Raw genomic sequence first — 14,379 nt, 5'->3', positions numbered from 1 at the left:
CGCCTGGGCGGCTCAGTCGTTAAGCATCTGCCTTCGGCTCAGGTCATGATCTCAGGGTCCTGGGATCGAGCCCCGCATCGGGCTCCCTGCTCAGCGGGAAGCCTGCTTCTCCCTCTCCCAATTCCCCTGCTTGTGTTCCCTCTCTCGCTGTCTCTCTCTCTGTCAAATAAATAAATAAAATCTTTAAAAAAAAATACATATAGCATACAAAATATGTGTTAATCAACTGTTAATGTTATTGGTAAGGCCGCTGGTCAACCGTTGGCTATTAGTAGTTAAGTTTTTGGAAAGTCAGGAGTCGTATGTGGATTTTCTTTCTTTCTTTCTTTCTTTCTTTCTTTCTTTCTTTCTTTCTTTCTTCTTTCTTTCTTTCGTTCTTTCTTTCTTAGATTTTATTTATTTATTTGAGAGAGAGAGAGTGAGAGAGAGCATGAGCGGGGAGGAGAGGGAGAAGCTGGCTCCCCACGAGCAGGGAGCCTGATGAGGGGCTCGATCCCATTACCCTGGGATCATGACCTGAGCTGAAGGCACAAACCCCTATGTGGTTGAAAATCCACTGGGGCGCCTGGGTGGCTCAGTCGGTTAAGTGTCTGCCTTCAGCTCGGGCCATGATCCCGGGGTCGTGGGATGGATCCCTGCATGGAGCCCTGCATGGAGCCCTTCATCGGGCTCCTTACTCAGCAGGGAGCCTGCTTCTCCCTCTCCCTCTGCCACCCCCTCCCTTAGCTTGTGCTCTCTCTCCCTATCAAATAAATAAAATACATCTTTTAAAAATGGTTAAAATGGTAAATTCTGTGTAATGTATATTTTTTAAAATATTTTATTTTTAAGTAATCACTATACTCAACATGGGGCTTAAACTTACAACCCTGAGATCAAGAGCTGCATGCTCTACTGACTGAGCCAGCCAGCTGCCCCATGTAATGTATATCTTACCACAATAAGAAAAAAGAAAGAAAGAAAATGTGGTCCTAACTACCAATGATATTGTAAGCGTTGGCTCAGGAGCCATCATTTCTCTCCCTGCTGTTTTTATGTATGTGTGCTTTCATCATTATGATATTTTATATTGTCTGGCTTCCTTAGTTTCAGATTCTCAGAAAAGTAGAGGAAAGCTCACTATAACCCCTATATAGCTCTTATTCACAATAGTTACCAACCCCTGCTAGCATGTGTTAGGAAAAAAAAGGCACACACCACTGGAACCTCCCAGCATACGTTAGAAAAAAGAATGGCACACACCACTAGCAGGCTAGGTGGTTTGTACTACAACATGGACCTAAGCCAACTTGCACATACATAGCTGTTGGGTTCCTTTTGGTAGGTGTCAGAAACCACCAAGAATACTGCGTAGGTCAAAGTTAGCTACTCTACCATAACCTTGCTACCAGGACATTTTTGTCATCTCAAAAAGGAATCTTGTACCATTAGGAATCCTCTCTATCTTCCCCTTCTCCTCCCCACCTCTTGCTCTAGGCCAATATTACCTGTAGATTTGCCTAGTCTGGACATTTCTTACAAACAGAACCATACAATAAATGGTCTTTTGTGACTGGCTTCTTTCCCTTAGCATCAATGTACACATTTTTGGGGGCGCCTGGGTGGCTCAGTTGGTTGGGTGACTGCCTTCGGCTCGGGTCATGATCCCAGAGTCCTGGGATTGAGCCCCGCATTGGGCTCCCTGCTCAGCGGGGAGGCTGCTTCTCCCTCTCCCTCTGCCGCTCCCCCTACTTGTGCTCTCTCTCTCTCTCTGTCAAATAAATAAATAAAATCTTTTAAAAAAATGTACACATTTTTGGAACATGGCTGGCTCAATTGGTAGAGCATGTGACTTTTGATCTCAGGATTGTAGGTTTGAGCCCCACATTAGGTGTAGACATTACTTAAAAATAAAATCTTTACGGATACCTGGGTGGGTCAGTTGGTTAAGCATCTGCCTTAGGCTCGGGTCATGATCCCAGCGTCCTGGGATCGAGCCCCACATCAGGCTTCCTGCTCAGCGGGGAGCCTGCTTCTCCCTCTCCCTCTGCCGCTCTCACTGCTTGTGCTCTCTCTGTCAAATAAATAAAAATCTTAAAAAAAAACTTCAAATAAATAAATGTATGTATGTATGTACACATTTTTGTGTGGACATATATTTTCATTTTTCTTGGATCTATGCCTAGAAGTAAAATTGCTGGGTCATATGGTAACTATATGTTTAATCTGTTGATTAAACATTAAACCCAGGCTCAATGGTTAAGTGTCTGCCTTCAGCTCAGGTCATGATCCCAAGGTCTTGGAATCGAGCCCCACATCGGAGTCCCCGCTCAGCGAGGAGCCTGCTTCTCCCTCTCCCTCTGCCTGCCGCTCCCCCTACTTGTGCTCTCTCTCTCTGTCAAATAAATAAATAAAATCTTTGAGAAAAAAAAAAAATCTGGGATGCTATCTTGAGTATGGAAGGGTGAAGGGCTCACCAGACTTTTATACTTTATTAATGCCAGGATGAAGATACCTCTAAACTAATTCTAGTTAATCCACACATTTTATTTTATTTATTTATTTTTAATCTATACATTTTATTTTATTTTAAAGATTTTATTTATTTATTTGACAGAGAGAGCGAGAGAGGGAACACAAGCAGGGAGAGTGGGAGAGGGAGAAGGGAGCCCGATGCGGGGCTCGATCCCAGGCCCCTGGGACCATGGCCTGAGCCAAAGGCAGATGCCTCACAACTGAGCCACCCAGGCGCCCCTAATCCACACATTTTAAACACCACTCATCTTATCAACGGAAAAACTCATTCTACTGTCAATTACATTAATGAGCAGAAACCTCTAGGATTCAGAAGAGTGAAAGATACCTGAAGCACTGTAGGAGTTGCCTTTTTTTTTTTTTTTAAGTAGGCTCAATGCCCAATGTGTGGCTTGAACTCATGACCCTGAGATCAAGATCACAAGTCACACGCTTTACTGACAGAGCCAGCCACGTACCCCAAGGAATTGCCTTTGATTAAATTTCCTTGCTACCCCAGGAGTGTGTATCGTGGTTAGGAAGGAGCATACCCGCCCTGGGGTGGACCAATGCCAACACACACATTCTATCATACTGTCTGTGCAGACATAAGTTAAGGAAAACTGTAGACCATATCACAGTGTTATGCAGGCAAAACAACTCTGGGTAAAACTTTATTAATAAACCCAAGGGGGGGGGTTGTTGTTTGTTTGTTTTCTAAAGTTTATTTATTTATTTATTTGACAGAGACAGGCAAAAGTAGGCAGAGCGGCAGGCAGAGGAGAGGGAGAAGCAGACTCCCTGCTGAGCAGAGAGCCCAATGCGGGGCTCGATCCCAGGACCCTGGGATCATGACCTGAGCTGAAGGCGGATGCTCAACTGACTGAGCCACCCAGGCGCCCCTGTTTGTTTGTTTTTAAAATACATGTGAGAACTGTGAAAAACAAGTTAAATGAATAGCTAAGAATGTGTACAGGAGCCCCTCCATCGTTCCTTGGGACAATGTGGAAACAAGAGAGGTGCCTCACTGCTCAGACCACTGCCTATTTATTCTGCCCTAGTCATGGGCACCAAGGAAACCAAGGAAATTTGTGGGCATTCTCAATGACGTTGACCCCAAAGAGCTTTGTGAAAATCCCTAATTTCGTGTTTTCAAGCCTACTCTTGGCAGAATACATTTCATAAGGTACTTCAAGAATTTAAGATAAGAGCACTTGTCATTACCTCCCCTCTTCTGGCTCCAAAAGCACCACAAACATTTAATATACTAGAAACACCTGTTTGGATGCAAAAGATGGCAATCATTACTAGAGAGAAGGACAAATGTATGCAAAAATTTGGACGTGAGTAAGAGGAGCTGAGAGAAATTCAATAGAAAACAGAAGAAAGGGGCGCCTGGGTGGCTCAGTCGTTAAGCATCTGCCTTCGGCTCAGGTCATGATCCTGGGGTCCTGGGATTGAGCCCTGCATTGGGCTCCCTGCTCGGCGGGAACCCTGCTTCTCCCTCTCCCACTCCCCCTGCTTGTGTTCCCTCTCTCGCTGTGTCTCTCTCTGTCAAATAAATTAATAAAATCTTAAAAAGAAAAAAAAAAAAGAAAACAGAAGAAAATCCAAACTGCTGGATGCAGACATCAGGTGGGGAGTGGGAAGAGATGAAGCTGGGAGGTAGGAAGGGGAGGGATCCTGAAGGAACTGGAGCCTGGTAAGGAGGCTAAACCTCCACCCAAGAGCGACAGGGAGTCATGGAAGGGTTTAAAGCAGGGGAGGAACACATCAGGATGGCATGTTGGACAAATATCTCTGTCTACGCCATAGTTAACAGGCTGCAGGAGCAAGAGTTGAGTAGGGAGACTAGCTAGGAGATTCCAGCAAGCGAGAGATCATGGAGGGACCCCTGGGTGGCTCAGTCGGTTAAGCGTCTGCCTTCAGCCCAGGTCATGATCCCAGGGTCCTGGGATCGAGTCCCGCATTGGGCTCCTTGCTCAGCGGGGAGCCTGCTTCTTCCTCTGCCTGCCACTCTGCCTGATTGTGTTCTCTCTCTGTCTCACAAATAAAATCTTTAAAAAAAAAAAAGAGAGAGAGAGAGATCATGGAGCCTACAGGGTCATAGTGATACTGATATCCCCAGTTTTCAGCAAAGTCCTACTTGCTTACGTGAGGAAGCTGCCATACATTGGGACTGTGCTTATCCAACAGGTAATAGTATCTGCCATGTCCCTTGTCTTCTGCTCTAGGCTTCCTTGTTGATATTGACCTGAGAAGCCACGTGTAGATGCTTCTCACCACTATCAGTGCTCACCATGACCATGCCAATGTCCAGATGACCCAGTTAGTCAACTAATAATTAACAAGAAAAAAAGAAGACAGGTGACCTAGACTAAAGGAGACTCAAGACACAAGGAAACCTAATGCACTGTTGAATTATGATGCCATCAAACCAACTATAAAAAAACATCTAGGGACATTTGGGAAAATGTGATTACTGATTAGGTGATTTTATTATTATTATTATTTTTAAAGATTTTATTTATTTGACAGAGAGAGACACAGCGAGAGAAGGAGCACAAGCAGGGGGAGAGGGAGAGGGAGAAGCAGACTCCCCGTTGAGCAGAGAGCCCAATGCGGGGCTCAATCCCACGACCCTGGGATTATGACCTGAGCTGAAGGCAGACGCCTAACAACTGAGCCACCCAGACGCCCCTGATTAGGTGATTTAAAAAAATTATTGGGATGCCTGGGTGGCTCAGTCGGTTAAGCATCTGCCTTCAGCTCAGGTCGTGATCCCAGAGTCCTGGGTTTGAAGACCACATCTCCCTGCTCAGCAGGGAGTCTGCTTCTCCCTCTCCCTCTGCCTGCCGCTCCCCCCTGCTTGTGCTCTCTCCCTCTCTCTCTCTCTGACAAATAAATAAATAAAATCTTTTTAAAAATTATTAATTTTGTTAGGTGTGATAATAGCATTGTGGGGTTTGTTTTTTTTTAAGTATTTATTAGAGATAAACACCAAATCATTCACAGATAAAATATGATTCTGGGATTTGCTTTAAAGTAATCATGAAAAACTCCCATGACCTAACAGTATTTCCTATTTACATATTATAGCCCTTTATTATCCTCATATGCAGTTTTTTCATACCTGTTGCCATATCTCAATACTTTTATGATCTAGGGGCACTTGGGTGGCTCAGTCGTTAAGCATCTGCCTTCGGCTCGGGTCATGATCCCAGAGTCCTGGGATCGAGCCCCGCATCGGGCTCCCTGCTCGGCGGGAAGCCTGCTTCTCCCTCTGCCACTCCCCCTGCTTGTGTTCCCTCTCTCGCTGTGTCTCTCTCTTCAAATAAATAAATAAAATCTTAAAAAAAAAAAAAAATACTTTTATGATCTAAACATTTATGAACAAATGCTGCTTTTGAGAAGGTGCCACACATTTGGAATGTTAGTGGTACCATCTGACTGTGCAGTTTTTACTCCATCCTTGATAAGAGAGGGTGCTGCCATTTTTAAGTAGGAGCATTAATTCCTTAGGGATTGTGATGGTTGATTTTATGTGTCAATTTGACTAGCCTAAATGATGGCCAGATAGCTGGTAAAAGGTTGTTTCTGAATATGTCTGTGAAGGTGTTTCCAGAAGAGATTAGCATTTGATAGGTGAACTGAGTAAAGCAGATGGCCTTCCAAAGTGAGTGGGCATCATGCAATCCATTGAGGACCGAAATTGAACAAAAAGGCAGAGGAAGGGTGAATTGGCTCTTTCTCTCTGCTCCGGCTTCGACATCCATCTTCTCCTGCCCTTGAACAAAAAGATGCTCCTGGTTCTCAGGCTTTCAAACTCAGTGGAGAGCTACACCATCAACCCCCTAATTCACAGGCCTTCGGACCCAGCTGAATTACATCACCAACTTTCGGGTTCTCCAGCTGGCAAACAGAAGTGGTTTGGGACTTCTCAGTCTCCATAACTGTGTGATTCAGTTCCCATAATAGATTGCCTCTTATGTATGTATCTTATTGGTTCTGTTTTTTGGGAGAACCTTGACTAATAGAGAGATCTTCCCTCGTATATGCATTCTGTGGGTGCTCAGCAGCAAAGAGTGTTTCCATTTGCTTATGGAAAGCAGTGATAGTGACCCTGGCTTTGGAATCAGCCAAATCTAAAACCATCAATACTAACTGTGAGACCCTGAGACACTTCCCTCACCTCTCTGAGTCTTAGCCTCTTATTCTGCAAAGTGGTGCTATTGACACCATAATACAGAGTTGTGGTGATGCTGACAAAAAGTAGCACACTTAGCACAGTGTCTGGTATAGTAAATGCTCAGTAAATGCTTTCTGCTAGTGTTAATTGCTTCTCTTGGTCTTTTGTCGTCTTTAACCTTGTGTCTTAGTCTGGTCAGGCTTTATATAACAAATACTATAAATAACAGAAATTTGTTTCTCATGGTTCTGGAGGCTGAGAAATCTGAGATTAAGGTGCCAGCAGATTCTGTGTCTGTGACAACCTTCAAAATAAAAAGTGCCAAGTGCACCCCAAGTCCCTCTTTTCCTGTTGAGTCTGCAACTGACTGTGAATGCTAGGGCATGAGAGCTCTCCCTGCCAAAACCTCCCAACTCCATTTTTTATGATTTCCCATTACGGATTTTCACACAACCCACTTCCTAGTTCAAAGATGGCCATCTTTTCGCCTGGTGTCCTCACCTGGTGTAAGGGGCAAGGGAGTTGTCTTGAGTCTTTCATAAGGGCATTAATCCCATTCATAAAGGCTCCACCCTCCCATAGACCCTAATCCCTATCCCATAGGCCCCACCTTCTAATAACCATTACAATAAGGATTAGGATTTCAACAAATGAATTTGGTGGGGGCTAGGGGTAGAGGGAATAACACAAATATTCATTCTTTGCACTTGACATGTTGAATGTGTTTGTTTCAAAAGCATTCATATGGGGCGCCTGGCTGGCTCAGTCAGTAAAGTGTACAACTTTTTAAACTCAGGGTTGTGAGTTCGAGCCTCACCTGGGTGGAGAGATTAGTTAAAAATAAAAAAATCTTAAGAAAAAAACAAGAAGAGGGGCACCTGGCTGGCTCAGTTGGAGGAGCATCTGGTTCTTGATCTCAGGGTCGTGAGTTCAAGCCCCATGCTGGGTGGAGAGATTAGTTAAAAAATAAAATCCTTATTTATTTTTTTATTTTAATTTATTTATTTGACACAGAGAGAGAGGCAGACAGGCAGGCAGGCAGGCAGAGGGAGAGGGAGAAGCAGGCTTCCCGCAGAGCAGGGAGCCTGATGCGGGGCTCGATCCCAGGAGCCTGGGATCATGGCCTGAGTCAAAGGCAGACGCTTAACCAACTGAGCCATCCAGGCGCCCCAAATCTTTATTATTTTTAAAAAAAGATTTTATTTATTTGTTTAAGAGAGAGAGAGAGCCTGAGCATGGGAAGGAGCAGAGAGAGAGGGAGGAACAGAGGAAGAGAGAGAAGCAGACTCCCCGCTGAGCAGGGAGTCCGACGTGGGGCTGTATCCCAGGACCCTGAGATCACAATCCTAGTGGAGGGCAGACACTTAACTGACTGAGCCACCCAGGTGCCGCTCTTGCTAAATTCTATTAACCGATGGCAATTAATTAGGTAGACAAATTACTTATCCTCTCTAAGCTTTAGTTTTATCACCTTTATATAGAATAATACATATACATGTGGTGCAGTTATGAGAGTAAAATATGAAAATGAGGAGATTTGTATGTGTTATATGATGTTTTGGAATATAGGTGAGGTTTGGTTGGGTAAGGCCTGGAGCTGACGGCCAAGAAAAAATTCTTAAAAAAAAAGAATTATTGAGACGTCTTTGGTGCAAAATGATGGTTTTATTAAAGCACGGGGACAGGACCCGTGGGCAGAAAGAGCTGAAGCACCAGGGTTGTGAGGGGTGCCTGATTATATACTTGGGAGGTGGGGGTCAGGAAAAAGGGAGGTTTTCAAAAGAATTTCTGTATGCTAGAAAGGACCTACAAGATATTGGAGGCCTTGCCATAGTCAAGTTAAGGTTGTTTTCCCCTTTCAAGTTAAGGTTATTTTTTCCTTCTAGTAAAGCATTAACTTTAAGACAGTTGGGAGTTTCCTTCTGAAAGTTAGGTTATTGATAAGAATGCTTTTATTTCTTGTAAATCACTAAGACATTTTGTAAACTGAGGGAGACTCCTGTCTATAGGACTATAATTTCTATAAGTTAACCATTTGTTTTTCCTTTCCCTTAGTTTTGGGCAGCCAGGAGTGCCTGAGGAATGTCATACAGATCCCACAGTGGTGGTGGGGGGGGGGGGTGTTGCAGGGTGTCAGCTTGTGTTTTGTCCTCAGCTTGCCTTCTGCCCCCTCATCATTATACACTAGCACACAGATGTGTATGTGCACATGTTACCGAATGACCTATCATAGCCACTAACTCAGAAAATGAACAGGTGACCCTTGGCGTGCTGCCCAGCCAACTGCTTCATCCCGGGAAATCCCATGGGGGCTGGACAAATCAAAAGCATAGCTCCTGGTTGGCTTGCCAACACTGTTGCTAAACAAACTCAGATAAACTCATACCAAGTGAAGCCTGATCACTCAAAGACAAGAGTTGGGAAAGGAGGGAGAAATTTATTTGGGGGGAAGTGGCTGTCTCAAGCCTTAACCACTGACCTCTCTCCCTGCAAGACAGATACCTAGAGTTTTATAGCGAGTCTCAAGCCTTAACCACTGACCTCTCTCCCTGCAAGACGGATACCTAGAGTTTTATAGCGAGACCTTCGGGGATGTAAGAGAACAGGCAGATAGCGAGTGATCATGGCTGGGGTTTGGGGCATTCTGCCCACCATCGAGGGCACAGAAAGGGATGTATGGGGTGTGGCCTTCTAGGCATTCAGTTGCTATATGGGCTTTTCTGGACTGGCACTTGGAATGTTGTAAATTGTCAATGCCTCAAGAAAGTGCAATGAGAAATAACTGTTGGGGTCTATAATTGCACAAGACAGCTCGCGTGTGCCCACACATACACACACAAATAAGAAAAAAGACTAGAAGTGATGAGGGAGCAGAAGGCAAGCTGAGGACAAAGCACAAGCTGACACCTTGCAACTAACCCCCTGCCCCTCCTGGGTGGGATTTCTTCCAGGAAACTCCCAACTATCTTTTTTTTTTTTTTTTTTTTTTTTTAAAGATTTTATTTATTTATTTGACAGAGAGATAGAGAGAGAACACAAGTAGGCAGAGGGAGAGGGAGAAGCAGGCTCCCCGCAGAGCAGGGAGCCCGATGCGGGACTCGATCCCAGGACCCTGGGATCATGACCTGAGCCGAAGGCAGCCGCTTAACCGACTGAGCCACCCAGGCGCCCCTGAAACTCCCAACTATCTTAATGTTAATGCTTTGCTCCAGACAAAAACAACCTTAGCTTGACAACAGCCAGGCCTCCAGCATCCCAAGGGTCTTTAGCATATGAAAGTCCTTTTGGACACCTCCTTAAATCCTTACCTCCCCCCAGACCCGCCCCAATGCCCAAGTATATAATCGGCCACTCCTCACAACCCCAGTGCTGCAGCTCTTTCTTCCCATGGGTTTCCTCCGCGTGCTTTCATAAGATCACCTTTTTTGCACTGAAGACATCTCAAGAATTCTTTCTTGGCCGTTGGCTTCGAACATCACCAACATTCCGAAACTACATCAAGAAGGGTATTCAGGGTGCCTGGGTGGCTCAGTTGGTTAAACGACTGCCTTCGGCTCAGGTCATGATCCTGGAGTCCCAGGATCGAGTCCCGCATCGGGCTCCCTGCTCGGCAGGGAGTCTGCTTCTCCCTCTGACCCTCCCCCGTCTCATGCTCTCTCTCCATCTCATTCTCTCTCAAATGAATAAATAAAAAATCTTTAAAAAAAAAAAAAAAACTTAAAAAAAAAAAAGAAGGGTATTCAAATAATGGAGCTTCCTGTGGGATGGTATGAAGGCTTTTTTTTTTTTTGCTTCTGTGTACTTTTATCATCACCTCCAATCATTTTCTACTAGACTGTGTTAGTTTTATAACCAAAAAATATTGTTGTTTTTAAAAAGATAACAGATAAGATTAGCCACCAGTTGAACTGAGTCAGGAGGGTATTGTCTAAAGGTCTTCATGTCTGGGGGCACCTGGGTGGCTCAGTTGGTTAAGCGACTGCCTTCGGCTCAGGTCATGATCCTGGAGTCCCAGGATCGAGTGCCGCATCGGGCTCCCTGCTCAGCAGGGAGTCTGCTTCTCCTTCTGACCCTCCCCCCTCTCATGCTCTATCTCTATCTCATTCTCTCTCTCAAATACATAAATAAAATCTTTAAAAAAATAAAAAAAATAAAAAATAAATTATAAAGGTCTTCATGTCTGGGGGCACCTGGGTGGCTCTGTTAAGCGTCTACCTTCGGCTCAGGTCATGATCCCAGGGCTCTGGAATCGAGCCCCACGTCGGGCTCCCTGCTCAGTGGGGAGCCTGCTTCTCCCTCTCCCTCTGCCTGTCTCTCCCCCTACTTGTGCTCTCTCTCTGTCAAATAAATAAAATCTTTTTTAAAAAAATGTCTATGTCTGACCCAGCAATTGCCTGAGAGGTTAACTGGAAGTCACCTAGAGGCAGGCCTAGACTGTTAACTGAAAAGAAGAGATGCTCTGGGTGGCCACCATCAAATTCTGTACCTGCTCTTCTCAGGTTTCTGTAGGAGACAATGCACAATAATCCTCAGTCTTTTGCTTTGCTTCCAGGGTCTGAAGCCAAAAGGAGTCAGTCTCTCTCAGACACACTCTACTGAGGCTTTCCCTTATTCCTCCAAAGCACTTTCTGCCAGGAAATACAACAGGATGGAGCAAAGCCTAGCAGTTTAGAACAAGATCTAGGGTCTCAGACCTGCGATTGAACCCCTTCATTTATAAATAAGGGAACTGGGGATGAAACTTGCCTCAATTTTCTTATGAATAAAATGGGGGGTAAGAAAAGCATCCAGTTCATGGCATTATTGTGAGGAATACTTGACTTAATTTGGGTAAAGAGCACCTGCAACTAGGCAGTACTTAAGATTATTAATTCTAGGGCACCTGGGTGGCTCCGTCAGTTTAGCACCTTTGGCTCAGGTCATGATCCCAGGGTCCTGAATAGAGCCCCACATCAGGTTCCCTGCTCAGGGGGGAGTCTGCTTCTCCCTCTCCATCTGCCCCTCCCCCTTGTTTGAGCTTGCTCTCTCCCCTCCCAAAATAAATAAAATCTTTTAATAAGTAAATAAAGAAATCTAGTACACTGCCTGATAAGGGATATACAACTAGTACAGAATTGTGAATGACAGAATGAATTTGGATAGGCATTCAAGAAATACAATTAGGTGGAAAGGAGTTTCAGAATGATGTAGAGTATGATAACTGTAAGGGCCGATGGCAGGCTGCCACAAGACAGGCCACTTTTGCATGAACATTATTTTGAGTTAAAAGCAATTAAAACCCAGCAGATTCAAGAAAAGTTCTTTACCACCCCCTCAACTGCCTGCTTTACCAGGAACAGAGCCATTAACAGAGATTCCTCTTTACCTAAGAAACTTAATATTCATAATAAGGCAACCTTTGTTTCCAAAAACATCTCACTTTCCTGCTAATGGTCTTCCTCTTTGTATTCTTGACCCCTACCCCTCTCCTTAGCTCTTGTAAGCCTCTTGTTGATTATGTTTGGAATTTCTTTTGTCTATGTGGATTTCCTGTATGCACAAAATTAAATTTGATTTTCTCTTGTAAATCTGTCTCATGTCAATTTGATTCTCAGTCCAGCTGGAGGGACTTGAAGGAAAGAGGAAAATTATTCCTGACATTCCCTTTTCATAAATATATATTTAAATTTACATGTGTATATAACATAATCTGGTAGGATTTTTTTTTTTCAGGGGAAGAATGAGGTGGCCATTTGTAGAAATGACCCAGGAGACTATCTTTTATATCCAGTTGAAGTAAGTAGGGTGTTACCTTATGAAGGCAAAACTGGATTGTAAATGCCACTAAGAAAACTTAAATCTGATCCATTATATCACATTAGGCAAAAGAGGTTCATTTTTTTCTTAGACCATAATGAGGGCAATGAAAAAGGGAGAAAGTTAAAGAGAATATAGAAGCATTTCACAAGTAAAGCCCATAGGATTTGCTGACTGATTAAGTATGGAGGTGAACGAAAAAGAGGCATCAATAATGATGCTTAGGTTTTTGGTTAGAAAGAGAAAAGCATCTTCTGACAACTAGCCTGGTATTAGCTATCAGATAGGCTCTGGTGTCTTCCTGTCAAACAATTTCACAGAATATCAACATCAGACAAGGACTGAGACAGGGACTTCGATGGATCAAGATAAAAACAAGACCACTTCATAATCATGTCTGAACACAGATAAAAATGAACATCGTGCAAACCACAAAATTGTCCAAACATCCCCCTGGCTAATATGAAGGGCTTTGCTTCCTTACCAATTACAGGTTTAGCTTCCCTTTATTCTTCCTACCTTCTAGAAAAGATCAACTAAGTTACCCAGTCAGAATTATCCCTCCTTCCTGACAGTATTAATTTCAGACAAAGCCCTGCTTTCTTGAACCTTCCCCCAAATCACCTAAGACAGTCCCAAGTCCTATAAGAAGCTTTTTCTAATACCTCCTTACTGAGACACCTCCTCACTGTAAGCACTCAGTAAATCTTTGTTCAATTATAGGTGTGTTCTTGGTGGGTTTTGGCTAAAGGGCATTGACTTTGGTACAAGCAACCAGACTGGATGATAGTGTCATTCTCTGGGATGGGAAAAATGGTGATACAGGAAAGTGTTGGGGTTCGGAGCCAATGTGGGCATGAGGAGTGGCCGATTATATACTTTCAAGTTGGAAGGGGGTTAGGGATAGCGTAAGTCTCTAAGGAATTTTGGAAGCAAGTTTTCCAGGACCTTGAGGGGGCTAGCTATTGTTAGGAAAAAGGTCATTTATCACTTTCTAATAAAACCTTAGTCATGAGATCCTTTAGATGTATATCGGTGGCTCATGCTTGGAGGATGATTGCTAACATGTATCTTGTAGGGGGTAAAGATAAAGGAAGTTTCCAAAGGAATTTCGGTATGTTAAAGTAGCCTTTCAGGATCCTGGAGGTCAGGCTAATGTCAAGCTAAGATTGCCTTTTCCCCCTAGCAAAGTATTAACATTGAGCCAGCTCTGAGTTCCTAGAGGAATGTCACTCTACCTGTTTCAAGGACTTGTCAATGGACTGTAATCAGTAAGGGAATTTAATTTTTCTTTTGCCTTTGTTTCCCACATCATTTGGGGTGGACCAACTGTGCTAGCCCCTCTGGCAAGACAGTCTTTGGAGCTAGACAGAGGCTGGCTGACCTGCCAGTACCGCTCACAGCAGTCAGGTTTTTACAGAGCCTCCAACTCGTTCCCCCTAAGGCAACACCAACTTCATTTATATTAAAACATGGAAAGAATTAATAGCTGATGTCTATTGAGTATGTGTTATGTGCCAAGCACTGTTCTAAGAGATCTGCTTTTGTTTGTTTTCTAAAGTAAGATCTATGCCCACCGTGGAGCTTGAACTCACAAGCCCCCCTGCCTAGATCAAGAATTGCATGATCTACTGAGCCAGCCAGGTGCCTCAGAATCCACAGGTTTTAATTCATTTACTTCTCCCATCAATCCTAAGAAGATAGGTATTATTATTACCAGGTTTTACTGTTGAGAAAACTGAGGTACAGAGGTGTGAGGATCGGAACTTACTTCACATTCAAGGCTCACCAGAGGCATCCTCCAGCACCAGCCGGCTAAGCTGAGGCGGCCATGTTAGTTGTAGTCCGCTGGAACTGCAACTCCCGGCATCCCTCGCGGTAGCAACTCTCTACACACAACA

At 44.1% G+C, this 14,379-nt stretch overlaps 2 protein-coding genes across 3 annotated transcripts in view; one reads left to right on the top strand and one right to left on the bottom strand.

Annotated features, from left to right (window-relative positions):
- The window catches only part of HSCB (HscB mitochondrial iron-sulfur cluster cochaperone), a 31,295-nt gene extending 19,046 nt beyond the window's left edge, over positions 1 to 12,249 (top strand). Inside the window, exon 6 of the mRNA XM_078060819.1 lies at positions 11,235 to 12,249. Coding sequence (XP_077916945.1) covers positions 11,235 to 11,281 — 47 coding nt within the window. The 3' untranslated portion in view covers positions 11,282 to 12,249. The remainder of the gene's footprint in view (positions 1 to 11,234) is intronic.
- Positions 1 to 14,322, bottom strand: part of CHEK2 (checkpoint kinase 2) — an 84,124-nt gene extending 69,802 nt beyond the window's left edge. For both annotated transcript variants that reach the window (XM_036123066.2, XM_078060818.1), the window contains exon 1: positions 14,250 to 14,322. The gene's annotated coding sequence lies outside the window, so the exon portion shown is untranslated. The remainder of the gene's footprint in view (positions 1 to 14,249) is intronic.
- Between the last annotated feature and the right edge of the window lie 57 nt (positions 14,323 to 14,379).

Source organism: Halichoerus grypus, chromosome 13, assembly GCF_964656455.1.
Source record: "Halichoerus grypus chromosome 13, mHalGry1.hap1.1, whole genome shotgun sequence".
NCBI lineage: Eukaryota > Metazoa > Chordata > Mammalia > Carnivora > Phocidae > Halichoerus > Halichoerus grypus.
This window is presented reverse-complemented; position numbering and strand designations above follow the sequence as displayed.